At 43.1% G+C, this 27727-nt stretch overlaps 2 protein-coding genes across 4 annotated transcripts in view; one reads left to right on the top strand and one right to left on the bottom strand.

The window, feature by feature from the left end:
• LRRC52 (leucine rich repeat containing 52) overlaps positions 1-6628 on the top strand; it is a 40618-nt gene extending 33990 nt beyond the window's left edge. The window contains exon 2 of one of the 3 annotated variants that reach the window (XR_012804115.1): positions 5238-5377. Coding sequence is in view for 1 of the 3 variants with exons in the window: in XM_075616801.1 (XP_075472916.1) it covers positions 5238-5539 (302 nt within the window). In the remaining 2 variants the exon portion in view is untranslated. Of the gene's footprint in view, positions 1-5237 lie in introns of all 3 variants that reach the window. The other 2 variants (XR_012804116.1, XM_075616801.1) reach the window with 2 other exon arrangements.
• The window catches only part of ALDH9A1 (aldehyde dehydrogenase 9 family member A1), a 99086-nt gene that overhangs the window by 27609 nt on the left and 43750 nt on the right, over positions 1-27727 (bottom strand). The gene's annotated exons all lie outside the window — the stretch shown is intronic.

The raw sequence follows: 27727 nt of genomic DNA, 5'->3' as shown, positions 1-27727 counted from the left end.
GGGGGATGCTTAGGACTGCTAGGAAGGTGTGCAATTAAATGCTTCACCGTAAATGGGAAGACGTAAACAAGGGTGAGAAAGCGAGTACTCAGAAGAGAGAATAGAAGGAGAGGGATCTGCTAAGAGGGAATGGTCAAGGTAAAAAAAAAAGGGTAAAGGAGAGAATATATATATATGTATATATATATATGTATGTATGTATGTATGTCTGGGCGTGTGTGTGTATATATATGTGTGTATAGTGCTTCATACTGGAGAAATCCTATACAGTATATGGTGCACATATACTAGGAATAAGTACAGTATAGTTGACGAAATGGTGGTTGTATTCAGTAAAAAATAACTTTTAATATATCATTTTGTACATCATGTACCATAAAATAAAAATAATAAATTAACACTAACACTCATTTAGAATGTGCATACAGTATTCATCTGTACTCCAAATGAGTGAATTTGAGTGTTATTATTAATTAGAACATAAAATGATACCCCCACAGGCGGACAGTGTGAATCCTAAATGGGAGTATTTAATATACCCCACTGTATAGCAGCTCGATTTGAAAAGCAATTGTTACTAGATCTGAATGAATACCTAGAGCACAACACTGCCTGTGTGAGCTCAAACAATTGCTATCAGTCTAGGTAACAGGGACATAAGACAGACCCTTTCAGGTATGCCCACTGTGTATTTACTAACAGAGCCACCCATAGACTGGCGGGATCACTAATAGTGTGCAAAACCACTCTGGTAAACTGCCATACAATGCACTGAGTGTGCTGATGTGTAACTGGCCGTATCAGTACACTAGACACGTTCTATAATAGAACTGCATAAGTAGCAGAGAGCTCTAACTGGCTCAAGATAATAATAATAGCATGTTCTTGTATAATGCTGTTAGTTTTACGTAGCGCTTTACAAAGACATTTTGCAGGCACAAGTCCCCGTGGAGCTTACAATCTCTGGTTTTGGTGCCTGAGGCACAGGGAGATAAAGTGATTTGCACAAGGTCACAAGGAGCCGACACCAGGAATTGAACCAGGTTCAACTGAACCAACTCTGTGACAGTCAGTGTCTTTACTCACTGAGCCGCTGCTTCTCCCTAACCAAAGCCTTGGTCGTGGATGTGTATGTGTATAGAACCTTAATCAGCTGTTTCAAGTTGCTGCGGAGTGACTCAGTCACACGTTCGACCGTGGTGAAAGACGCTGAGTGATATATATAATATATATATATATTAAACATTACACTGTACATAAAGGCAGAATTAGTCCAGTATCTAACGATAATATGAAATGAATAGCAGAAAGTCACAAAAAGCAAGGTTCAATTAGCTCTGATGCAGCCAATCACACCACGATTGAGCAGAAACTCCCACTCAAGCCTCATAATCCGGGATTCATTAGGAGCCAATGCAGGGAAGCGCACCCTGACCCAGCATGAACTTCACTTGAATGGCATTTAATCCCAGATCAGGGATACCCTGTATTGGAGCATAGTGAAGCCTTCCCCTTAGTATCTGAGGCTTGCATTGAACCCGCAAACTATATATTGAGGCATCTGTGGGTGACAGAAGGGAGTGGGAAAGAAAGAAGAGTGTTCGGGGGAACGGAGGATGTAAGTCAAAGAAAAATTAAACGGAGAGGGAGAGAAAGTCCAGAGAGATAAAGTTGCAGGGAGAGAGAGAGAGGAGAAAGGCTAAAAAGAAGGGGTGCACCGTAAAGAATACAGGCATGGACAAAATCAATGGCTGAGAGATATAAACGAACACATCAACCAATGAGAGTAGATTTGTAAATTCCTAATGTGGGAAACGTGTTTTAAGTTAAAAACGGAATATTGCGTAAAATCACGGCTGACAATATTCAGTGCCGGTGTGAACAATTGCTTATTGTAATATTCATTGTAGTTGATTGAATGTAGATAGAGTTTATTCGGGTACCTGGGTTCTTTTTAATCTCCTCTGCCCCGCACACACTTTTCTTTACATGGATGTGAAGCAGGTGGTCCCTGGAACTGTACTGCGTCAATGACAACTTTGGGGACTGGTACTGACTTTAAAGATAGCGCCAGTACTGTCCCTTCTAGGGGTAACAAAATGGCAGTTTAAATCATGCGGACCAATAAAAAGCAGTGATGTCATTCATTGTGGCTTCCAATTGGCCCGCGTGGCAAGGGGTATTTAAATACTAGGAAGTGCCAGTGCTACCTTTACCGGTATGTATCTTGGGAACCAGGGTGTAGTTGCAGCTGAAATTACTCTGATTTAGCTTTGGGGGCCCGCTGCTTCCCATAAATGGGAAAAAGGGTGGGCGGGGGTAGACTGCATATTTGAACTAGCTACCTGCTCTACTTACCACTAAAAATAAACGTCTTCTTTCTTTTGACCTTTGACAAGTCCTTTTGCTGCTGTTTTTTCCTCGTTTTTTTTTGGGGGGGGGGGGGGTGTTTTATTAGCAATTCACCTTTTTTAAATTTTGTAAGTTAGAAATAGGAACTATCAGGTTATGCAATTAGTTCCGCTTGGGTTTTTGGGGGCACCGGAGCCTTATAAGCATATAAATTAAAAAAATAAGTAGTCAGACACTATTTTTTCAGCACAATAAATCTAAACCATGCATGATATAATGATATAACAAAATATAAGACATAGCATTATTACATAGCATAAACGTAGTATAATATAGCAGCTCACGAGATCCTGTAAACACGGCAGTGACAATATATTGTATTACACTACTGCATGGAATTTCAATGAAGATCAAATGGCACGAGACATACTGCACCGACACACTTTATTCGAGCAAATACCCAGTATGTACCTGGCAGATACCTGGAATGCGCCGCTCCTCACCTCTGACAAGCCCCGTTGCGTTTGCCTTCCCAGCCTGGGTTCATGCCTGGCTGACGGGCGGCTGATCTGTTAAATGATAATGATTAGGATTTAATAGGCTGCAATGCTTCGCGTGTCTACCAGATGGCATAAATTCATGAATTGTAATGCAGTATATATATATATATACTGTGCAGTATTGCAGCCAGCGGGAATAAAATGCTTCAATCCCTGCTTGGAAAATACCTCAATGCACTCGGGCAGAAAACAGTCACAAACCTCAATACACCCGGGTATACCCGAATTCGTGGGACTAGCCGAGCTCGAATAAAGTGTGTCGCCAGTGTAAATAATTTACAATTCTATATGCATTACATGTATACATGGTTACATTAAAATGTGTCTTGGACAAAGTGCACAGCTGTGCTTGTGCAATCCTTCTTTGTACATGACAGAGTGGTGTTTCCAATATTTTAATATGAGAAATTGTTAACATGTTTTAAATACAGGTTTCACTATTCATTCACAGGACTGAGGACACAGCCATGTTTGATTTGTGATGTCATGGATGACCCTAAAGTCTGAAGTAAAAATGAGGTTCATTACTTAACCTCCCATTCTTTGCTTCTATTACAACAGCAAGAGTTTAGGCTCGTCCCTCTTTCTACATCACCGAATGACCAAAGTAACGCAGAGGGGGGGGGGGGGGGGGCATCTTCATGCTGTTCCATGTAAAGCAAAAGGCAGTCAGTGGTGAATGTCAGTGCCCGACACGTCTCTTTCCCACCCTCATCATCACCACCATTACCACCACCCCAGAGACAACGGCCCCAGGGAGAGAGAGAGTAGGTGGCAGAATGGAGACAGGGTTCGGTGCCCAAGAACAGACTTTGTATTCTTTTGTGTATTTGGTACACAGAGATGCATTGTCGGTTATGTGGGCACATTGGTAGTAGGGGTGAGCTACTTGAAGACTTGCTGGCATGGGCTATTATCAAGCATGAGAGGCTGTCCCACCCTGCAACTTTTGTTCTTTAGAGTGGGCATTGCCAGATTTACTTTGCTAAAGTAGTAGCAACTCCCATAAGTAGGTGATGATGGAGATCCAACATTATCTTACATAGTTACATAGTAGATAAGGTTGAAAAAAGACGTGTCCATCAAGTTCAACCAATGCTAAATTTAGACGACAGATACTTTATCCTATACCCGTACTTGCAGTACATTGATCCAGAGGAAGGCAAACAAAAAACCCCAGTGACATATCATCCAGTTATATCTCATAAGGGGAAAAATAAATTCCTCCCTGACTCCAAAAATTGGATCAGATTACTCCCTGGATCAACATCCTTCTCGTGTTTACTTATTTGGTATATCCCTGTATACCTTTCCTTTCTAAAAAGATGTCCAACCTTTTTTTGAACAAATTTATTGTATCTGCCATCACAGTCTTCATGGGTAATGAATGCCACATTTTTACTGCCCTTACTGTAAAGAACAGTAAACCATCCTCATCCTCATAGTCATCCATGGTCATCTTCTTACTCATCCTAAAAGCAGTTGGCTCAGTCTCAATTACTTGACTCTGGACTACTTTTATCTTATACTTCCGCCTTGTCCTTTACTGCCCGAGCATTGATACTTTTGAGCCTTCTAAATGGCATCACTAATAAAATCTGACTGCCTTCTGATTCCTTCAACAAGTAAGGCTGAGTCCATAGAGACTGCAGCCGTGCGGAGGCGCGCTGAGGCTGAGGGAAAGCGGGTGCTTTCCCTGCCCTTAGAGCGCGCGCCGTCCGTGGGCGTGTCTGGGGGCGTGCCAGTGATGTCACGGAGCTGGTTCGCCCTCATTGGGCGAACCATTCACGAGACCGGCCCTGCGGTCCCGTGAGCGCCGAAACTAAAAATGTGTTAAGACACACGCTTCCGCAAGCGTGCGCAAGCGTGCGGAAGCGTGCGCGAGCCCCTGCTAAATCCGCTCTCATTGCGGCTGCAGGGGCTCACTGGTAAGCTTGCACGGGTCAGCGCCTAAGCGCTGACCATGCCCGAGGCCTAAGACATTGAGAAGCATAACATCCTTTTATTTTTGAATAATTGGTATACCCCTTTTAGTATACATACACATTTTTATCAGTTTAAGGCTATATTTAAAATGGATGTAGCCTACCCTTCAGGCATAAAGGCCTATATTTTCCAAGTGGGGTTATTCCATAAACACCCTCTAGCGCAGAATGACACTTGGTAAATACGGTCCAAATTGTTGAAATATATTGTGTAAATGGTCAGAAACTGTACTGACATAATCCTGCCTGGTCCTTATTGGTATGAACAACTGTTTATTGTAAGATTCGTTGCTGTTAGGTACTCTTATCGACCTAACTCCATGTGTTCTCTCACTTGCAGATGTTGAGAACATAACCTGTCACACTCCACTCCCAATGCATGGCCAGCATTTAAAAGATACAGACAAACACATAAACCTGATGTGCTACACCAACCTTTACGAGCGAGACTACATCTTCCTCATGCTGGTCGGCTTCGTCATCTTTGGCTCCGGCACAGCGGTGGCCTGGATCGCGGGGGTCTGTATCGTCGTTTATGACCGGCTGTGTAGCACCAATGAGGATGAGGACGATGATGAGCCTCATCCTCCGACACCGAAACCCAAGAGGGAGGCAGAGGTCTTTGCAGATGCACATGTGTAGATGCCAATTGCCTCGTGTTTCATTCTTTCACTTCTGAAGAGCCAGCGCATTGCTATGCAATGAAAGACAGACACCTGGAACAACGAATGGAACAGTCCTTTAATCTCTTATCTCTAAAATGACTCAGACTACATCTGCCCATCCTTCACTGCTGAGTAGGTTCCATGGTTTGCTGAATTGAGTGAAACCTAGGAAATGTGTTGGGCAGCATTGAAACAAACAATAAGGGTTTACAACTCTTTAGCAGTGAGGTTTCCCCACACTCTTTAACAGACTGCACTGTACAGTGACACTGAATAGCTCTCTATACTCGATTGTCGAAAATGTGTCGCCCGTAGAAAAATGTAACGGACTTTCCCATTATTTGTTAAGTCTTCCATATTAATTTTGCACAGTGCCAGCTTCAGCTGCCTTTCAAACCTCAGTGATAACCAAAAGGAGAGTACTTAATTGTATGTGTTAGAGGACATGAGGCAGTCCGTGAGAACCAGTGACTGTAGTATAACATGGGGGCTCCTCAACATAAATTATAATTTAATGGTGCAGTCCCACCAAGATACAATGCTTCATGGTTGGGTGCTCCAGTATATCTTATTGGACAGTTTCTCTAACTAATCACATGTCCATAAGGAACATACTGTACTTCTGAGAAGTAGAACACTTTTGCACACTCCCCTAATAACCATCCTATCTCGTTAACAAAAGCATCCTAAACCACTTTGGTGCCATTGGGCCTTCATCAAGTGATTCTCCTTAGCGTTTCATTGATAAATCTTTCTATAAAGATCTAACAACTCCCTGCAGGATTCCCAAACAAATTAATGGGTTTACCAGTTCCTCAAAATTCACATTTGAATTGCTAGTGGTAAAGTGGTCTGTTCTCCCACTCTAGCTCCTCCCAGCAGCAGCCAAAGAGTTAAGATTGCTGTATTAAGCAGGTCTTCCAATCACTAACCCTTTGAGTGCAGGAGGGTCGCAAAGAACATATCACATGGTTCTTTTTTTGACAACACCCCTCCTAGTGTTTTTGGGTTACATTGGCAAAATACTTGAAAATCTAACAGGATAATAAAACTATTTTTGAGTCTCTGTTGCTTGTTGTATTTATATGTATATAAAGTTTACTGCATTGCAGTATTAATGCACTGAGCATTAGACATTGAAATGCAATCACTGAAAGTGTGGTATACAAAATAGGCAAAGTAGATACTGGGGCAGTGAGAGCTTACAGTAATTGCCAAATGTTTCATTGGGGGCTTGATTTGCCTTCCTCTGGATCAATACAAATATAAAATGTCATTATTTAAATAACAAATCATTAGTAATTACATTATAATTATCATTACAGTATTAGTATTTGACCCAGTTAGACTTTGTCCACTGGTCTGTTTTCAACCAAAAATGTTACAGTGCTACAATCTAGTCAGGGCAGTAGAAGACAGGCACTATAAATAGGCAAAGGTACAGATACGGCAAGACATACTGTCTGCACCGTGGACGAACAAGTCACCGGCGCTGATGACAGTGTCTGCCACAGTGGAGCTGAGGGGGGTTCATGCTTCTGAATGGGACCCCCCTGCGGTGTTAACCCTTCGGTGCTGTGACCGCCCCCCCGAGGACAGTAAGTCTTGCGACATCTGTATTTGATGTGTGTTAGGGAAGGAGAAAACCTGAAAGAAATACTTGATAGATCATTGAGCTATAAAAATTGGGCTTAAGTATCACCAGCAAAAACGGCTAGTTTTCCGAAAACGTCTGTGTCCGCTTTAAAAAAATATACGTTATCAAAAAAAAATTGGGATTGCAGCAATATTTTTCCGGAATGACACCGTATTTGCTAAAATGATTGTCTTCGGCAGTGTTCAATGTCATTTGCATGTAATAAGCGGTGTTAAATAACGCTAGCGATCCAAGTGAGCCTTAACTCTGAGAAACCTGCGTTTATCGGTGCTAGTGATACAATTGTGAGGGGGGGAGGGGAGATATTAGACTTTTCTAGCATAGCATTATGTCATAGGCATTTATCAAACCCCTATGGCAGAAAGTTATTCAACCTCTTTGATGCCTGTGGCTACCTATGCATTGCAAAGGAATGTTTTCAAGCACCAAAGGGGATAGCCTAGAACAGGGATGCGCAACCTCTGGGGTGCGAGAGTTTTTTGGGGGGCGCGGTGGTTACAGAGGCACCACGCTCCAGGGCGAGGCCTCTGTAACCTCACTTACCAGGCTTCGGTCCATGCGTCTCCATGGCAACGCGGCGTAAAATGACACCGCGGGGTCACGTGACATGATGTCACATGACCCCGCGGCATCATTTGACACTGCATTAGAGGTAAGGGGGGCGAGACATAGGGGGGAGAGCAGGTGGGGGGCGCGCAGCGCAGGAACTTTGCGTACCCCTGACCTAGAACATTTACTATGTCTGTAAGAAATCCTATGCACAATGCTGCTTACCGCACACTATATTGTAATTGCCAAATCCTTTGAGTCAATTGAGAGAAAAGCGCTATATGTAATTAAAGTTATTATTATTATTATTATTAGTTTTATTAATTATGTACCTCCAAGACAAAAAAATAGGGTGGGAGCATATAAAAGAAACTATAGGGAAAGTTTTCTCTGTCCCAGTTATTATTGCTGTGGGTCACAGTTAATAAATAAATAAATATATATATATATCATTTATGTTCATTATTTGTTACAAAGCATACGGTTTTATTATATATTGGAAACAAAAAGACTTCTATGGCGCTAGGACCATGTTTGAATGAGATGAAACCCTTCCAAACGATTATCCTTGGAAGTAGGCTCTGTTGTTCAAATCCACTTTGCCGTTGGCGATTCTTGGGCGCTGCACACAATACTGGCAGGGATTTTGCAGGTGGAAACAAGAGACAGTGCCACAATGGTTATTATATATGTTTTGTTACATATATATTAGTGTGTAGCGTGTCTAGATATATATATTTTTTGTTTCACTATAGAACATAAATGCCCTACAAATAAAACACAAAAACATGATGTTCGGTATATGTGCAAATTATAAGCATTTAGTAGCACAAGTGGTATGATGAGTTTGTATTCCCTATTCTAGGTTGGTTAGTCTTATCTTACCTATGTTTATACTGGCCAATATACACTAGGACAAGGTAGGCCTAATGCCAGCCTGGGGCAGGGGATAAAGATTGACATTTTTCTGCCAGTAGCCTGATATAATAATATCATATAATATAATAATTAGCTGTTAATTCCTCATTCGTACACATTTGCCTGTTCATTGGCAATACTGTTGCTATACTATTTGCATATATAATTAGGCAATGCATATGCATTTACATGCTAATTAGTCATCCTGGCTTTAAACTCACACATATTGTTGCAATTAAAATGAATCACTGCTGCACTATTTTATTTTTATGGTAAAAAAAAGGTTGGTGTTTTTTAGTTACCATTAATGCACAGCAATATTAAAGAGGCAATCCAAGCCGTTTTTCCCCCCTTCATTTATTTAATACGGAATTGAAGCAGGGGTGTCCTGAGGTGAACCCCATTATTTTCAGCTCACAGGACCCCTGCTTCAGGAGATACTTACCTTTGTAGAGGGTGCGGGTAGACACTCCAGGGTTCACTATATGGCTGCTTTTCAAAGCTGCTGGGCCCTGTGGAAGAGGTGAAATTACCCGGTGTGGCTTCCTATTGGACCATGTGACGAGGAAGCTGAAAACTGCTTGGATTACTGCTTTAAAGCTGCAGTTCAAGCTGCCGTAAAAAAAAATCCATTCAATATGTGCATCGATACAATCGACACACTGACAAGTGATTAGTTAAGTTGCCAAATGATCCGTTCTCCTGTGATCAATCAGCGAAGATTCAACTCCGGGGTTCACTGAATGACCAAAGATGCAAAGTTCTGTGGGGAAGATCATGTGACCAGGCAGTCACTAGATACAATTGCTTCACTGCTAGAGAGAGGGCAGGGCTCAAAAGTGGGTGTGCCAGAGCCTGTTTCAGAAGAGGAAGGGGATCTGATTTGGAAAATGGTTGCTATAGGAACACAAAATGCTCATTACATTATAATACATTTAAAATGTCTTTAAAAATTATATATATATTTTTTAAATGCTACAAGTATTTTCTCATAGTACCGAACTGATTTATTAAAAAATAAAAAATAAATAAAAAACATGTAGGATATCGCTTGTTCTGCTTTAATATTGAAGTTTAGTATTTCTAGGCCTTCTTTTTCTATTTTATCGCCCTGAACATAAAATGTGCCATCTAGTGGTGTTACAGAATACAGAACTACACGAGTGACTTCACAGGGGAAACTAAAGCAACCTGTAATGTGTGCGCAGTGACTGTATATAACACTGCCTTGCACATAAGATTAAACTTCTCTGGAAACGAATCAGTACAGAGCTGTTAAAGGTCCCCCCACTCCCCACCTTTATGAGTAGGGGGTTCAGCATCTGCTATGACTTGAGGGGGTGGGCATAGGACTTGAGGCGGTGGGGTTATGTTATGGGGGGCGGGGGGGAGGATGACACGGTTATGACATACAGGGGTGGGATTATGCTGCATGAGGGCGGAGTTATGATACAGGGGTGCGTTTCACATTGGGGAGGTATTTAAGTCTCAGAGTCTCCCTGCAGAGGGATATTTACCTTTCGCTGCGTGAGAACGTGACGCAGAGCCCGAATGTGTGACACATTCCCCTCATTCCAGTTGCCTGGTAAAATAGGTGCCTGAGGAGCTGGATCTTTGCAAGGCTGGTCGTACCCTTTTGCTGCCTGGGGGGTGTGCAATACGTTGCTTGCCTCTCTGGCAGGGATAAGGTTAACATACTTGCATTTGTGGTGTGAATAAAAACTTGGGGTTATCTAAAAAAAAAAAGTTTTAGTATATGAACTCACACAGTGTATGAAAAGGGATTAAGTCTGGCACTTTTACAGTAGGTTTCTTGTACTCTTTAGATGAATAATACTTCCATAGTGATAAGACTCCGGGGGGAGAGAAAGGATTCATCCGTATAATGTTTTTGTCACTTTTTTAAACCACCAAATTTTTGTTTAATGTCTGGTTATACCCAGCGTCACGTTCCACAGGCAGCAATCAACATCACACTGATGAGACTCAAAAGGTTGAAACAGCTGTCTGTGAGTAGGGTTACTGGCTCTGCACTTCTTTAACCCAGGCTGTGCTGAAAAGCTGTGTAATTCGGCAGGCATAAGGTTATAGGGGTCCATGTTAAAATGGATGAGAAGTAAAGAGTGACACACTGCTCATTTGCATGGCATTACCCAGAATCCCTTGCTGCAGTGGAAGCGCTGTTTGCAAAGTGATAATGGGGAAAGACAGGTTTGCAGACCTGTTTGAGACATGTGAATGCACCACAAGTGGTATTTTTATTTACTGTAAATCCTTCCAATGAACGCACTGAATTAAATGATTACACACAGACCATTTCAAAGTTTGCATCTTGGTTGTGTGCTTAGAACTGTACTTAGCAATAAAGGACAGGGCAGTGTTTCTCTGCATTTGGTGTTTCATTATTAACAGGAGGAGCATAGGATGCATTAGTGACAACAATATTATATTTACTTGTAAGGTGTAATGCCACTAAATTGATTATTTTTGCACACGGTTACATGGGTCTACATGGGACTACAGCCAGTGCAGATTTTAGAAATAACAAAATAATTGCTGTATATGTGAAAGCCTGGCTTGGGTTATCTGAAAAGAGGGCTGATAAACAAGAATATAAATTAATTAATATTGGCCCAGTGAAATATGGTCTTAGTGGTATCTCTGGTACTAGAAATGGATGCATATGTGCCTACACGTTCCAATTGTCTTCTCTCCAGTGGAAAAGTGTGAGGATTAGACCTCGGTCCCGCCCCCGTGACGCGTCCTGTGACACATTGGGTGAAGCCTCTCGATGAGCGCCACAGTACTCCTGCCATGACCAGACCCATCCAACTTCTCCAATCCTAAACCACGGCAAGTATCACGACTATTCAGACCTCTCCTATCCTGACCCAGCTACACCTCTACGACTCGGACACAGGTGCGCGGTTGTTGGTCGGTGTATTCTAACATCCCCACCTCAGCCCTGCGGTTCCGTCCTGTTTGTGGTGAGCACTCGTTACAGTATGGTCAGCCCCTCAAACATGGACCTCACTGAGGTGGCCCGAGTTCTGCACATGCACTCTGACATGTTTAACCAAATAGAGAAACAGCTTGACCAGAATAAAGCAACTTCTACTTACAGTACAAGCTTTGACTGACCAGGCTAAAGGTGCTCCTGTGGACCCTGTCCCCTCAGCGGTGCTTGATCCCACAACCGTTCTCATGAACGGAGCGTCCGAACCCCGACTCCCTACACCCAACCGCTATGGCGGCGAACCTCTTAGTTGTGGCGGGTTTCTTAACCAGTGTTCAATTCAGTTTGAATTGATGCCATCATGTTTTCTATCCCAGCGATCTAAGGTGGCCTATATCATATCCCTGCTAGTTGATGATGCCTTCATCCATCTGGGAACAAAGGCCGGACTTCACGTGTAACATATGCCGCTTCACCAAGGAGTTCCCCAGAGTATTCGATACGCCCGGATGCAAGGTAACTGCGGCCTCATCTCTCTTCCATATTTCCCAAGGCAGTCGTCCCGTGGCCCGGTACGTAGTAAAATTTCGGACCACAGCCGCTGAAACCGTCTGGAACCATGATGCATTGGTGGCAGCATTCTAGCAAGGTCTCTCCGAGAACCTTAAGGACGAACTTGCTGCACAGGAATGCCCCACGGAACTGGAGTAGCTCATTGGCCTATGCATCCGAGAGGACTTAAGATTACAGGAAAGAGGGGCCAAGAGAAATCGACGCAAGCAAGGCATGTAGTCCTTCTGCAGCCACTACACAGCGGCCCTTGACTCTCCTCTTCCGGATCTGGAAGAACCCATGCAGCTCGGAGTCAACAAGCTATCACCCGGTCAGAAACAACGCAGATGTAATGCTGGACTCTGTCTTTATTGCGGTAATGCTGGACACCAGGTAACTGCTAGCCCCCAGAAGTCGGGAAACGCCAAGTCCCCAGCGAGAGCCTGGAGGATCACACTGGGAACATTATTTACTTCTCCTCCCAAGATGCCGACCAGGCTTTTGATACTTATCACCCTAACCGGCGACACCTTCAAGGCCACAACTCGGGCTTTTCTGGACTGTGGGTCAGGGGGAAATTTCATGGACCAGGGTTTCGCGGAAAGAAACAAGATCCCTTTGGCACGTAAAAGTCACCTAGAGGCGATTGACGGTCGACCCTTACAACCTGCCTTTATTTGTCTTCAAACTATCCCTTTCCAGTTGCAGACAGGAGAGGTTCATACCGAAAGGATACAATTTGACGTCATTTATTCTCTGGACTGGACAGAAGAGCAGCCTTTTCAATGGAGCTCATACTGCCTACAGAACTGCTCTGTGCCATCCAAAGGTCTATGTGGGGTTTCAGTACCAGAGCAGGTAACTTATCATCTCCCTCAAATCTACTCTGCATTTCAGGATGTATTCAGCAAGGTTCAATCTGAGGAGCTTCCACCCCACCGATCATCCGACACCCCCATCGACCTTCTACCCGACTCAGTGCCTCTGCGAGGATGTTCTTCTCACTGTCACCTCCAGAGACTAAGGCCATGAAGGACTACATCCAAGAGAACCTGCAAAGGGGCTTCATCAGGACGTCTTTGTCTCCTGCAGGTACAGGGTTCTTTTTGGTAAAGAATAAGGATGGATCCCTCGAACCATGTATTGATTATCAGGGACTTAATAAAATCACAATCAAGAACCACTACCCCTTACCTCTCATCACCGAACTCTTTGACAGACTACAGGGTTCCACCATCTTTACTAAACTGGACTTACGAGGAGCCTACAATCTTGTGAGAACCCAATAGTGAGTGGAAAACAGCGTTTAACACCCGGGATGGACGTTACGAATACCTTGTCATGCCTTTCGGCCTTTGTAATGCTCCCGCGGTATTCCAGGACTTTGTCAATGAGGTTTTCAGGGATCTCCTGGACCAATATATAGTTTTGGATTGGCCTCATCCAACTGAAGGTCGTACAATGGTTCTTAGGCTTCGCATACTACTACCGAAGGTTCATACAAAACTTTACATCCGTAATAGCACCCATTATGGTGTTGACACAGAAAAGAGCTGACCCGGCACTTTGGTCTCCTGCAGCCCTTCAAGCATTCGAGAAGCTAAAAACAGCCTTTGTGTCAGCCCCCGTGCTAGTGCATCTTGATCTACTGTAGGACTACCCTTCATGCTCGAAATGGAAGCTTCAGATGTTGGGGGCAGGACAATCTTGTCCCAAAGGAAGACTCCACAAGCCAAATTACACCCATGTGCATTCTCTTCTAAAAAATTCTCACCTGCCGAACAGAATTACGACGTTGACGATCATGAACTGTTGGAGGAATGGAGGCACTTACTTGAAGGCGCAGAAAAAACGGTTACTATTTTGACAGATCATAAAAACCTGCTCTACATCGAAGGCGCTCACCGCTTGGGGTCACAACAAGCTCGATGGTCCCTTTTCTTCTCTCGCTTCAATTTCATTATTTCCTATCGACTAGGTTCTAAGAACATGAAGGTAGACACCCTCTCCCGCCAATTTCTTGTAGAAGACAGGGCTGAGGACCGACAGGAAACCATACTTCCCCCATCATGTATCATGTCTGCTAACACATTTGATGCTATGGAGGACATCACGAGAGGTCAGTCTGATATTCTGGAGGGTCTCAAAGTTCCAGAGGGACATCCCTTCACCGAACCAGCCTATCGTCGAAAGGTTTTGGAATGGGGTCATTCATCTAAAAGCTCCGGTCATCCAGGAACAAGGAGAACTATTGATCTTCTGGAAAGGACCTTTTGGTGGCCAGGGATGCATAAGGATATAAAGGAATTCGTCACCACATGTATCACTTGTGCCCAGAACAAAACTCCCAGTAACAGACCTCTAAAGTGGCTGCAACCCCTCCCGATTCCGGATCGTCCATGGACTCATCTTTCCATAGATTTCATCGTGGAACTACCTATATCCAAAGGTAGGAGTACCATCCTGGTGGTGGTCGACCGATTTTCTAAGCAGGCCCATTAAATTCCCCTCAAGGCTCTACCAATGCCCTCAATTTATCCGAAATCTTTATCAAGGAGGTGTTCCACCTTCATGTGGTCCCCCAAGTCATTGTGTCAGATCAAGGCTCACAATTTATCTCAAAGTTCTGGCGGGCCTTCTGCAAACAACTAGGGATCTCCCTTCACTTTTCTTCCAGCTAGAATCCTCAGACTAATGGTCAAACTGAGCGGACGAATCAATTACTGGAACAGTTCATCCACTGCTTCATTTCTGATACCCAGGACAACCGAATTCTCTCATAACAATCTGCATAATGAGTCGACACAAGACTCACCATTCTTTTCTAACTTTGGCTTCCATCCCTCAGCTCTTCCTACTGCAGGACCTGGTTCTGGGGTACCAGCTGCGGACAATAGGATTCTGCATCTTCAAGAGTCATGGAGAAAGATTCAGGAGAATCTCATAAAGGCAGTCTCCATACAGAAGAAGCAGGCTGACCAGCATTGCCATGAAGCACCTACCTACAATCCGGGGCAAAAGGTATGGCTGTCCACTAAGAATATCCGGCTGAAGGTTCCTACAGCAAAATAGGCACCTCGATTTATTGGCCCATTTCCTGTCACCGAGAAGGTCAATCCAGTGGCCTACTGGCTATGGTTGCCAGCTTCCATGAAAATACTTTCTGTATTCCACACCTCATTACTCAAGCCCTTCATCCAGGATTCCCGGTTCCCTGCTTTGACGTCTCCTCCTAAGCCTCTCCTGGTTTAAGGCCAGCAGGAATTCGTAGTCCAGACCGTCCCGGACTCCAGGATATCCAGAGGAAAAATTAAATACCTGGTCCATTGTAGGGGCTTTGGTCTCGAGGAGCGTTTGTGGATCCCCAGGGACCAACTACATGCTCCTAGACTTGTTTGGGCCTTTCATCAAAGGTTTCCCTACAAACTATCCTTGGGATGCCCGGAGGTCGCCCCTGTAGGGGGGTTACTGTGAGGATTGGACCTCGGTCCCGCCCCCATGACGCGTCCTATGACACATTGGGTGATGCCTCTCGCCTGTGCACCTCGCACGAGCACCACAATACTCCTGCCAGGACCAAACCTACGCTCCACCTCCGCACCGCGTCCCGTGACGCAACAGAGGACGCTCTTGTCTCCACTACGCCTCAGCGTCACACGAGCAGAAACACTCGCGGGGTAAATGCTAACAACATTAATTCCCTTCATTACTCCACAGCTCTGATACACTCCGCCCATGCCTATCAGTACACAGTCTATGTGTGATGACTCAACGCCTGCAAGCCTTCCCATTGGCTCCCTGCTCCTTATATGCTCAGCCAGCCCTGAGGCAAATTGGCTGAACATAAACTTGTGTTTATGTACAAAGTGCTTGCCTCAAGCATCCTGCTGCCCTGCTGTTGCCTCTGTGCATTCTGCCTTGATCTCTTGTACCTTTTGACCTCAGTTTGTACTTGGACCTCTACCTTTTCTGACCCCTGAACCTAGGCTACGCACAACGATCATTCTGACCTCTCTACTCCTGGACCCCGGCAACGCACAACGACCATCCGACTTCTCCAATCCTAGACCACGGCGCGTATCACAACTATTCTGACCTCTCCTACCCTGAAAACAAGAGAGAAAAAGTTGTAGGTCCCATGGAGCAGGGCCTACTAGGGCTCCAAAAATGGGGCACACAAGTATGAGTAAAAAATTGTACATTTTATTAAACAAACAGCCATATGAAGACAAACAGACTATAATAAAACACTAAAAACATAGTGATCCGTCTTCGGAATGCTAAAGTGATACCTAAGTGCATAGATAGCAAACAATTACTAGTAGAAACACCTATGTATAATTCATATGTAGAGAAACTATATATATATATTACTAATACATTAATATATATATATATATATATATATATATATATATATATATATATATTACTAATACATTTAAAACGCTACAAAAATAGACCAGCCTCACAGTACTAATAATACGTGGAAAATGGATAATTAGTAATGAGTACTTAAACAAAATTAGGAAAGTGTATCCATAAACCTTGTTAGTATAGCAACATCCCTGTATAAACAGATGTATAAATATACAGAGATGCAACCGCAAGCAAAAAAAATGATAGGAGCAACAGAGAATCAAGGCTGCCCCAGTGAGACTGAGATAGTAAAGATCACAAATGTATCTCATTGAAATAAACAACCATCATGCCAAAGCAAGTGTAGCATTCTGTATATGTGGATTTAAATGTGCTGGGACTGGAGGTATGGTAAGAAAAACCCAATGCAATAAGCACTCTAAGCAGGGTGTAAATTAACCCTTAGGGCCATCGAACACAACAAAATCCGCTGAAACATATAAGGTAAGTAAGTAAGCAAATGTCTGGTACCGCAATAGTAAAAATACTGTATAAAGTGATAGAAATATCACTCCTCTAACCTCTCTAAACCAGCAAACACAACAGTGTAAGCCGAGCCCAGCCGGGGAGGGCAGGTAACAGCTGCAGATTCTCAGAGAGTCCTGTTACCCTGACTAGTAAAAGCAGCGGTACTGACTCCAGATAGCACAAACACAATGTCCTGTGATAAAGGCACTGATGCTGATACTTTTAAATCCACACATATGCTACACTTGCTTTGGCATGATGGTTGTTTATTTCAATGAGATACATTTGTGATCTTTACTATCTCAGTCTCACTGGGGCAGCCTTGATTCTCTGTTGCTCCTATCATTGTTTTTGCTTGCTGTTGTATCTCTGTATATTTATACATTGATGTTGCTATACTAACAAGGTTTATGGATACACTTTCCTAGTTTTGGTTAAGTACTCATTACTAATTATCCATTTTCCACGCATTTTTAGTACTGTGAGGCTGGTCTATTTTGGTAGCGTTTTTAGTGTATTAGTACTCCATTTATATATATATATACAGTGTTCGACAAACCTATACATTTGCACGCCCCGGGCGAGTGGATTTAACATCGTGGCGAGCTCCTATTGGCCCAAGCAGCACACGTGTGGTACTAGGTGGCGAGTAGATTTTTTTGTTTGGCGAGTAGATTTTTTGGTGATTTGTCGACCACTGTATATATATATATATAATATATATATATATATATATATATAGGCAATACGATACCGTGTGGACGAATATCAAAGGCAGCACTCCAGAAAGTAGTCAAAATATCGGATTTGATGTCTCATTAATACAATACTTTCTGGAGTGCTGCCTTTGATATTCGTCCACACGGTATCGTATTGCCTATTTTGCTCTTATAGGATTTGCACACATCACTGTTTACCCGACGGAGTGCCTTTATTCTCATTCACTGACTATATATATATGTATAATTCATATGTAGAGAAACAATATATATATATATATATATATATATATATATATATATATATATATATATATATATATATTGTTTCTCTACATATGAATTATACAAAGGAGTTTCTACTAGTAATTGTTTGCTATCTATGTACTTAGGTATCACTTTAGCATTCAGAAGACGGTTCACTATGTTTTTAGTGTTTTATTATAGTCTGTTTGTCTTCATTTTGCTGTTTGTTTAATAAAATTTAAAATTTTGTACTCATACTTGTGTGCCCCATTTTTGGAGTCCTAGTAGATGCTGCTCCATGGGACCTACAACTTTTTTCTCTCTTGTTTACAGTGTAGTTATTGACTCCAGGGAGCACCACGTATATTATATAGGTTAATTATGTACAGTATGTGTTGCACGTATTATGGTAGTAGTGCTCATTCAGTTTCTTTGTACTGTATCTCTCCTACCCTGACCCAGCTACAAAACTACGACTCTGCAATCCGGACACAATCTAACATCCCCACCTCAGCCCTGCTGTCCCGTCCTGTTTGTGGTGAGCACTCGTTACAAAAAGGCAGAGAGGGAAATGCATACAATGATGTATTTTGTTGTGATGAACCAGTAGAAACCATGCTGGCCACTTCCATTCCTACTGGTTGGCTCATTCATCCTCCCATATCCACTAGTTAAAATGTTGTTTTTAAAGACAAGAACACTCTTGTACTTAGGTGGAGTATGTTTGTGTATAAATACAATATATCTCCCAAGGTACTGTAGATGTAATAGCTCAAATATATTTGCACAAGATATGAGAGAGAAGTGCTAGATCAAGAGGGGCATGCTTTAATACTGGTGGGAAGACTCAGAGGAAATGGGAGGAATTACTTCTTCATGGAATGGGTGGTGGATTCTAAATATGAAAGAAACCCAAGGCTCTAATAGGGTGTGCGGTTCCACAGCAGAGAGTGGCCAGGCTGTATGGGCCAGTAATTTTACTGTTGATGTCCTCCAGCTGATGTCCCGCGCACTATCCAGCGTCCGTTCCTGCAGAGAATCTTTCTCTACTTGCAATTTTTAACTCATCTATTGTGAGTTCAAGCCCGAGAGGCTTTTTTATTTTTATAAAATTGTTTATATTGAGTTACGCTATGGAGCCTGCACTTTTTGTTCTTTTCTTTATATACAGGTAGTCCTCGCTTTTCCGACACAATACACAATACGTCGCGCAAACCCGCGTCGGAGGTTTTTTTTACAGCATTTTGCGCCGTCGGGAAAACGCATCCAACGGAAAGCGAAATCTCTTAATAGACTACTCATTCACATGTGTGTACCAGGACCTATTGATTAAATATTAGTGGGATGGGTGAGCTAAAACTAAGCATTAGGGGGTCACAAGCTTCCCAAATTGTTTACAATTAGACATACACAGTCTTAGCAAGCTCAAAATCCAAACCCACTCCATTATATATTTGTTTGTGTCAATTGGGAAAGTGTAAGGAATCCGCTCCTGGCTTTACTTCAAGCCTTGCAGACCTCTGCAGGTTACAAAGTCTCCCTCTGGCAATCAAGGGCACATGTGCTGCCTCTCATTGCAGCTTTAGCCCTGTGCTCCATCATTGGAGGGATGCTCACACACCTCCCTCCTGTGATTGACTCGCCGCCCTTTATATGCTGGGTTCTGGAACTGATTCAGTGCCGAGCATAATCCTTCTTTGGACGTTACTGTGTTCTGCAACAAGCCTCCTGGCTTGCTTTGTTTGTGTATTAACATCTCTAGTTCTCTTTATTAGTTCCTGAGTATCCCGAGACCTGCTGCTACTCTCCACGTAGAGGTCTGTGTTCCTGAGGTCTGCTGCTACTCTCCACGCAGAGGCCTGTTTCGGACTCCTGTGCTGAAGCGCTGTTTTTTCCCCGGTGCTACCCTGCGGTGTTCTTCGGCCAGCCTGCTGTCTCCTCCTACAGACTCCGGCGTCATGGGCCGAGGCCGCTCCTCGCGCAGAGGTCACTCCCGCACTCGCGCTCCTACGCTGAAGCGGAGAGCTCCTGTCTACCCGTTGCCGAACTCCTGCCTGAATAACGACGATGCTGCCTTCTCCAATCCGGACCCTGCTATGAACGACTACAAACTGTGCAATCCGGATCCAACTACGTGGTCTAGGGTCGGTGATTATGTAACCCCACCTCAGCCCCGCGGTCCGGTGCTGGTTTGTGGCGAGCACAACCGTAACAGAAAGTGACCTCAAGTAAACAACAATAGACAATAGAAGCCCAATGTGCTACATCCAATATGACAAATTATTTAGTTCATTACTAAATGTTTTTTTTCTATGTTGATTCTTCTTATAATATGGGTCAGTTCAATTCTTCGGCAAAACATTTCAAGCCCTACAACCACGTCAAGGTGCCGATCCTATCAGCAGATCCTACACCACCAATTAACTGAATGACACATACTAATCAGATAATAATGAGCTAAATCATTTGTGATATTGCTTGTAGTATTGTGGCTCGTTTGTCTATACTAGAGGTCACTTTCCCAGTAGCCCTCCAGTTGACACAAACACGTATATACATATATAATGCAGTGGGTTTGGGTTTTGAGCTTGCTATGGCTGTGTGTCCACTCATACATTATACATCATTTGTCTTTGCCAATTCTCAGCATTTAGTTACACAAGCCGATGTGAGAGCAAAGGTGCTATTTTAAATGCGGTCAAAGCCCACAAGTTAACAAGTAGGTCTCTCCGGAGTGTTTCAGCACAGAAATGAAAGAATAACAAAATGTACTTTGTTAGATAAAGTTTGATTAATAAAAACAAACTGTGTATTCCAAATTCAGGAGGTAAGTATTGTCATTGCAAAGCTGCAGACCACGCAATATCCTACATGTGTGTTTTAAAAAAAAAAAATCAGTTCTGTGCTGTGACAAAATACTAGTAGCATTTTTTTTAAACAACTCCGAATGACATTTGTAATGTATTATAATATAACAAGCATTTTTTGTTTCTATAGCAACCATTTGCAAAGTCACATCCCCTTCCTCTTCTGAAACTGGCTCTGGCACACCCCTTTTTGAGCCCTGCCCTCTCTCTAGCGGTGCACAGATTATTATATCTAGTGACTGCCTGGTCACAGGATCTTCCCGACAGAACTTTGCTCCTTTTCTGTGGCACTGACAGCCATTTAGTGAACCTCCAAGCCGAATCTTCGCCAATCGATCACAAGAGAATGGATCAATTGGCAACTTAGCTAATTACTTATCATTGTGTGGATTGTATTGATGCACATATTAAAGGGAGAGGAAAAAACGCAGTGTGGACGGCTGCTTTAAAGACAGGCTACACTTCTAATAAGAAACGCCTTAAGGGAGAATTCATGCGTGTATTTTTTTTTCTTCATTTTTTAACACAGGTTTGAAGCAGGGTTTTTACCTGAATACGGGGAGCCGTTAGCCGCTCCGGCTGAGCTAGCTGGGATTTAAAGTTTAAAGCTCCCGCATCACGCGGGCCAATTGGAAGCTGAGTCTGATGATGTCACGGCTGCCTATTGGCCCGCAGAGCTTTGACACCGCACTATTACATGAAACTTGGTAGCTGAGCAGAGCAGCTATCGACACACCCTACGGAGCTAAGTATCTCTGGAAGCAGGGAGTCCCAGAGCTCAAATTAATGTGTTTCAGCTCCAGAGACCCCCTGCTTCACTCCAATGTAAAAAAAATAAATAATAATAATAATAAAATAAAAAACCGCGATAGATTGCCGCTTTGCTGCGAATGTTTTCATGTAAGGTAATAACTGTTTATTGTATCAGCAATAGTATCAACAGCAATAAAATAACGAAGAGAAATCTTACTAAGTAAATATATGGTTTCCCTTTATGGATATTCCCCAAGACATCTTCCAGGCTCAGAAGACACTTTATGACCCATTCACTTCGATCGTTCAAATAGTTACTTTATAAGGCAGAGTGATCCTTTCCTGGATGGGATCCCACATGTAGTACGGCTTTAAACTATAAGGCCGCGATTATAGAGGCCGTGACGCGTCGGGAACCATATGCCTCAATCCTATGAGGCCGCCCATAGTGCGCGCACCATGAGGCTTGACCGCGCGATCGCGTTTTGGATAGACAAATCAATTTGTCTATCCAAGCGCCGGCCGTGTGACGGCCTCGTCACGTGCTTCGGTTCAGCCAATGAGGGTGAACCAGCTTTGTGACATCACGGCCACGCCTTCCCATCGCCTGAAGCACAGTTTACATTTGCGCGAGCGACAGGCGTGCGCGTGTGCAGTGACTATAAGCTCCGCCTAAGGTGTATCAATAGTAAAGAAAGTGCAAAGAGACCCTTGTTATGATGCACTACTCTATTCCCTGCTTGCGTTTGTGTCAAATGTAAGAGTTTCCTAATCGTGACGCAAATTGTTACCCAGAAAAGTTTCTGCCATATTTTTTAATACCAAATAAAAAATGTGACAGAGGGCCGAAATTTTTTATATATCTCATAATCTGCCCGTCATGTAACTCCTCCCTAACTCCTACTTATACTCCCTAAATTCCAAGCTGATGTACATGGTGCAAAACTGGAGCACAGACCTTAATATATTGATACAGAGAAGGTGAAAATGATGCAATCCACGTCAATTTTGCGTCAAATTAATCTTGATACAGCACCACCTCCAAAATGTTTTGCTTAAATTGCCTTGCTCTGCTTGGAGGAGTTTGTGGTTTTAAAACCATTTATTATGATGGAGATCTGTCTCCAAGGTGAGTAACAAATAAATGTCTCAAAGCAGTGTAATGCGGCAGGCATAAGCTTACAAGCTTGCATGTTAAAATGGATAAGAAGTCAAGATTGACACACAGCTCATGTGCATGTCACTACCCAGAATCCCTGGCTACAGTGGAATCATTGTATGCTAAGCGATAATGGAGAAAGACAGGGTTGCAGACCTGTCTGAGACATGCAAATGTACCCACAAGTGGTATTTTTATTTACTGTACAGTGGAGGGCTTGTCACTTTTTTACCCACCATAACTTTTTTTTTTTAAATAGTTTTTTTATTGGGTTCATAAACATTAAACAACAACATAACAATACAATACAATACAGGGGGAAAAAAAACCAATAAGAAACACAGAAAAAAATACTTTTACACAAAATTTTTTTTAGTATTGCTCATCATACTTAGGATTTCAAAATTCAACATGTTAACACAAATAATAATAAAAAGAAAAAACAGATAATAGCATTTTCAAAGATTAACATCAAAGCTATCACCACACACCCTCCTAACAAAATCTGGCATAAGATTCCCCATTCACCTTTACTTGTTTAATGTCTGGTTATAAGTACAGAGGCGAATACATTGAGGCAGAATTACCCATGCAGACTTGCAGAAAGCCATACTACTGCATAATGGGATGGGAGTGTCTGATGAATCATGCCATGTTATTATCATCTTACTAAACTTTTCCTTTACCACACCCAGAGAAGCAACTGATTCCAAGACCAGTTATGTTCATCGCCCTCCCATATGTTTAGCTATTCTCTGAGCAGGGTGAATAACAAAGGAAACACTGAGATATTTCTTCTCTTTTGGCTAAAGCAGGGGTCCTGCGTCCTTATTCAATGCTGTGAATCTGTCTATCCCCTGCTAGAGAAGATATTAATCCTATTTATTTGAAGAGAGCTGAACTCTTCTCTCTAATGAGAACGATGTCTAGAAAGCATATTGAAAAGGGGCTAAAATGTGTGTCTCCGGGCCACCGGTGGTCCACGCAGATTTCTGTGGAGCTTCTAAAACCTTTCAAAGTTCCCTCTCGGACAGCTGTCTCCTGCTGTCCTTCGCTTTTGTGTAACTATCAGCACAGGTCCCCTACGTGTATCACTTTTATTGCCAGATAGGGCTGCAGCACATTGCACTGCGATGCATTGTTTCACCCAAAAAAAAAAGTGTTCCAGGATATGTTTGAGAATCCAGAATGGGGTTAGAGTAAAGTTAAATGTAGACCTGAAGATTGGTAAATGTCATTAGAAAGGCGTGTTTAATCTGGCGCATTCATTCTCCTTCTGGGTTAGGATTTAACGGGAAGCACATTATTGTCACACGCTGTCTCTCCAGCACTGAGAGCATGCTTCCTTATGGCAAGAAGTCTAACAGTTCCTTCTACAGTACAACTTGGTTAAACCCCAGCTATTCGTGTGGTCACTTAATCTCATGGCAGTACATGTACCAATCTGGAGCACTGCACTATCTTGGAACAGTCTTCAGAGTATTGCGAAGATTCCGTATATTCAGGATATATAAGGTGTGAGGAGAATACATTCTCTCCAGGCATAACAATGTCATCATATACATATGAAGCTCTCTTCCCTTATATATTTTTAAAGATATTTATAGATTGTTACTTTTTATAGACCAACCTTAAACCTTAAGAATTTTTGGTTCTTTATACATTACCACAAACGACAAATAAATTACTAAATTACACTACTCCACAATCAATATAGTTACTAGAACTTTGTACTATTTTGCCTATCCCACAAAGCTGAGATGCAATCTTCGAACTCTTAAAAGTCATACAGTAACTCAAGAAATTCCACCTGGTACTCCAGAATTTCAGTGTGGCATTTGTAACACACACTATGTCCTTTATATAAAACCAGGGATATTAAAAAAATCCCACCCCATGTCCAGCAGTTTGTTAAACTGTATGCTGTAGACCTTAATAGCATTTCTTTTTGCAGAAGTCTTCTTCTAACCACATGGTATATCCACACTGACAACCGCATAGGGCGAGTCCAAATTGATAGAAATGTACTTCAACTGCCCTGCCAATACAATTGAAATAATTTGTACAGTAGATTAACACCTGTCAAATTTCTACCCATTGTTGTGCATACTTAGGGAACTTCTTAGGCTAGTTTTATAGGTGGCGCACTCGCGCATGCACTAATGCTCGTGCACGTGAATCACACTTTTTGTGTGTACAGGTCCGTGCCTGTGAGCGACAGGTGGGCGTGGCTGAGGGGGAAATTAGCAGGTTATTTTCACTGCATTACTGACCGTTCTGGTAGGGAAAGGGTTACTGGAATGTGTACAGCATTCAGGTCTTGGAGATTAATGCCTCTTTATTGTAGCTGAGTGTGACAACTCCTTTGAGCTTCCCCCCCCCCCCCCATGTCTGGTGTCCTACGGAGCGCAGGACGCAATGTAAAGGAAAGGGGGTATTTTCAGGTTAAGGGATGACCGTGCTATGCCAGATGGGCCTGGGCACTCTGCTCCGGGGGCCTCTCTTCAAAGGGTTCAAAGTAAATATTTTCGTTAAAAGTAGTTTTGGTCTTCTGCTTACTTTGAGCATTTATTAAGCAGGAAAGTCGCAAATACTGGTGTGTATGATGTCACACACCCCCCTCCCCCCCCGATAGCCACGCTGTGATTGGTATGGCAGGAGTTGGAGGGCGCGCGTTCGCGAGGGCGGGCGGCAGTCTGCTGGGCGATGTGTGCACATCATCCCCAGCAGACTTTTTCAGGAGTTGAGGAGGCGGGGAGGGGGCGGGGCTACAGACGTGAGGTTAAGGATCGGTGTTGTGGTCTTGAAATCATTCTCAAGAATGATTTCATTGGCTGCCGAGGTCCCAGTGACGCTGCTGCAGCTTCAAAAAACCACTTGGGTTGTTTATTGAAACTGTAGCCAGCATCAACTCCGTACTTGAGAGACAGGGCAGCTGCTACCCTGACAACCAATATTAACTTTAAATACATTGTGTCGGACGGCCGCACGCACGCACGCACATCAGCACGCCCTCCCTCCGAAGCCAGCACCCTGAACGAGGCTTAAGGTTTAAACACAGTCTATTATAATTGACGCTAGCACACACTATATTACACACCTTATGCATGAGAATGGAAACAAGCAACCACGCCTGTTTGGTCCCATCACAAAGCTCTGTCTTCTCCAATGAGTGGCTTGGATAATTTGAGACCTGTAGACCTATGAAATTCGCAGGTTTGCATCCATGGTCTGAAACATTTCTACTGTATGAATCATAGCTTATATTAACTTCTTTAAACTATACATCTTTAGTAAGTAGTTACTTGGTCCATATTTTTGTATAACTTGTCTATCATTTTTTAATCCTCATCATGCACTTTATTGTGACATTTTCTAGTATCCATAATCCCTATATATTGAAAAAGCTTCAAATCATGTCTTAAATAATTAGGCAGTTCTTAACAAAGCCATATTGGGTAATAAGACTGAATGCGTTCCACATTTGCAGCTTTCAATGCATATTGCTAAGTGGAACTGCACCTTCAAAGTCAATCACCACAATTCATGTTCAAATCCTACTAGAAAGCTTCCAGGCCGAGAGGCAGTTAAAGTTTATTTGCACTTCTGCACAATCCTATCAGTGAATAGCTGACAGGCTCTTATTTTCTGCATCTTATCAGACCTCTGGCGGGTGTTAGGCTGAGTAGGTTATAGGTAAACCTCTCCAGCCCTGTGATATTAATCTGTATTTCTGCTTATTCACGTAACTTGAGCTCATTCCCTTGTACGTCCATTGTCTTTTTTTCTTCATTCCCTTTTGCCTTGTATTCAGTTATATATTTATTTTTGTGTTGTCTCTCCCCTCTCCACCCCCCTTTATTAGTTAAGAGATATATAAGTGTTTAGATACTGCACTGAACATGTAAAAAATACATCAGTGGCTAAATAAGGAAATACAGATTTAAATGCTGCAGCCATCATTCAATATGGCGTGACGTCAGCTTGCCCTTTCTTGGGAAGCGACAAACACTGGAGTAATGCCTAGATCATCAATCCAGCACAACATAGGTTAAGTATATCTATGAATTAACCTCACATTTTCAGGCATGTTTTGTCCAGCATGCTTTTATTTTTACTTCTGCCCATGAGCATTCCGAGATTTGTAGTCCTGCCTTTATCAATATGAAGAACAAGACTGCACCCCACACTGTGCTGATAATAGTGGCCGGAGGACCTCATCTGCCCTGGCCCATTCTGTCAGCAGGGAGGTGAAGCGCGTTGGAAGGTCTTTCGTGGTCAGCTGGGCACTGGACAACTGCTCTGGCTGTCCTCCACTAATGGCAAGGATTAGATGGAGTGTGACAATTCGTTTCAAAAGGTGTTGTTGAATAATGGAAGAGAACTTTTGCTGCCTGGCAGAAAAACTGTGATCCAAGTGTCTATACAAAAAAGTAGTTGCCTGACTTGAAAAAAATTGTTTAACCTTGAGGGTCCCTGTCCTCCCGACCTTCAGGAAGGGAAAGATCACATTCACTGCTCCATCATGAAGGTGATCATGAAACGAATGGAGGTGAAGACCCCACCACTTCCGTTCTCATGACTGGGAGGCCTGTCACCACTGAAGGATCGCTACCCCAGGAGATCACGCGGTCGCGATCTTGGAAGACCAGTGGCACTTGGGAGGGGTGGGGGTGTGTGCAGTGAAAAGGTTCACAGGGAGGAAACCCTATGCCAGTGTTTCCCAACTCCAGTCCTCAGGGAACCCCAACAGGTCAGGTCTTAAGGATATCCCTGCTCCAGCACAGGTGGCTCAGTCAAAATGACTAAGCCGCTGACTGACCCACCTGTGCTGGAGCAGGGATATCCTTAAGACCTGACCAGTTGGGGTTCCCTGACTGGAGTTGGGAAACACTGCCTATG

The sequence above is a fragment of the Ascaphus truei genome, chromosome 10, assembly GCF_040206685.1.
Source record: "Ascaphus truei isolate aAscTru1 chromosome 10, aAscTru1.hap1, whole genome shotgun sequence".
Taxonomy (NCBI): Eukaryota; Metazoa; Chordata; class Amphibia; order Anura; family Ascaphidae; genus Ascaphus; species Ascaphus truei.
This window is presented reverse-complemented; position numbering and strand designations above follow the sequence as displayed.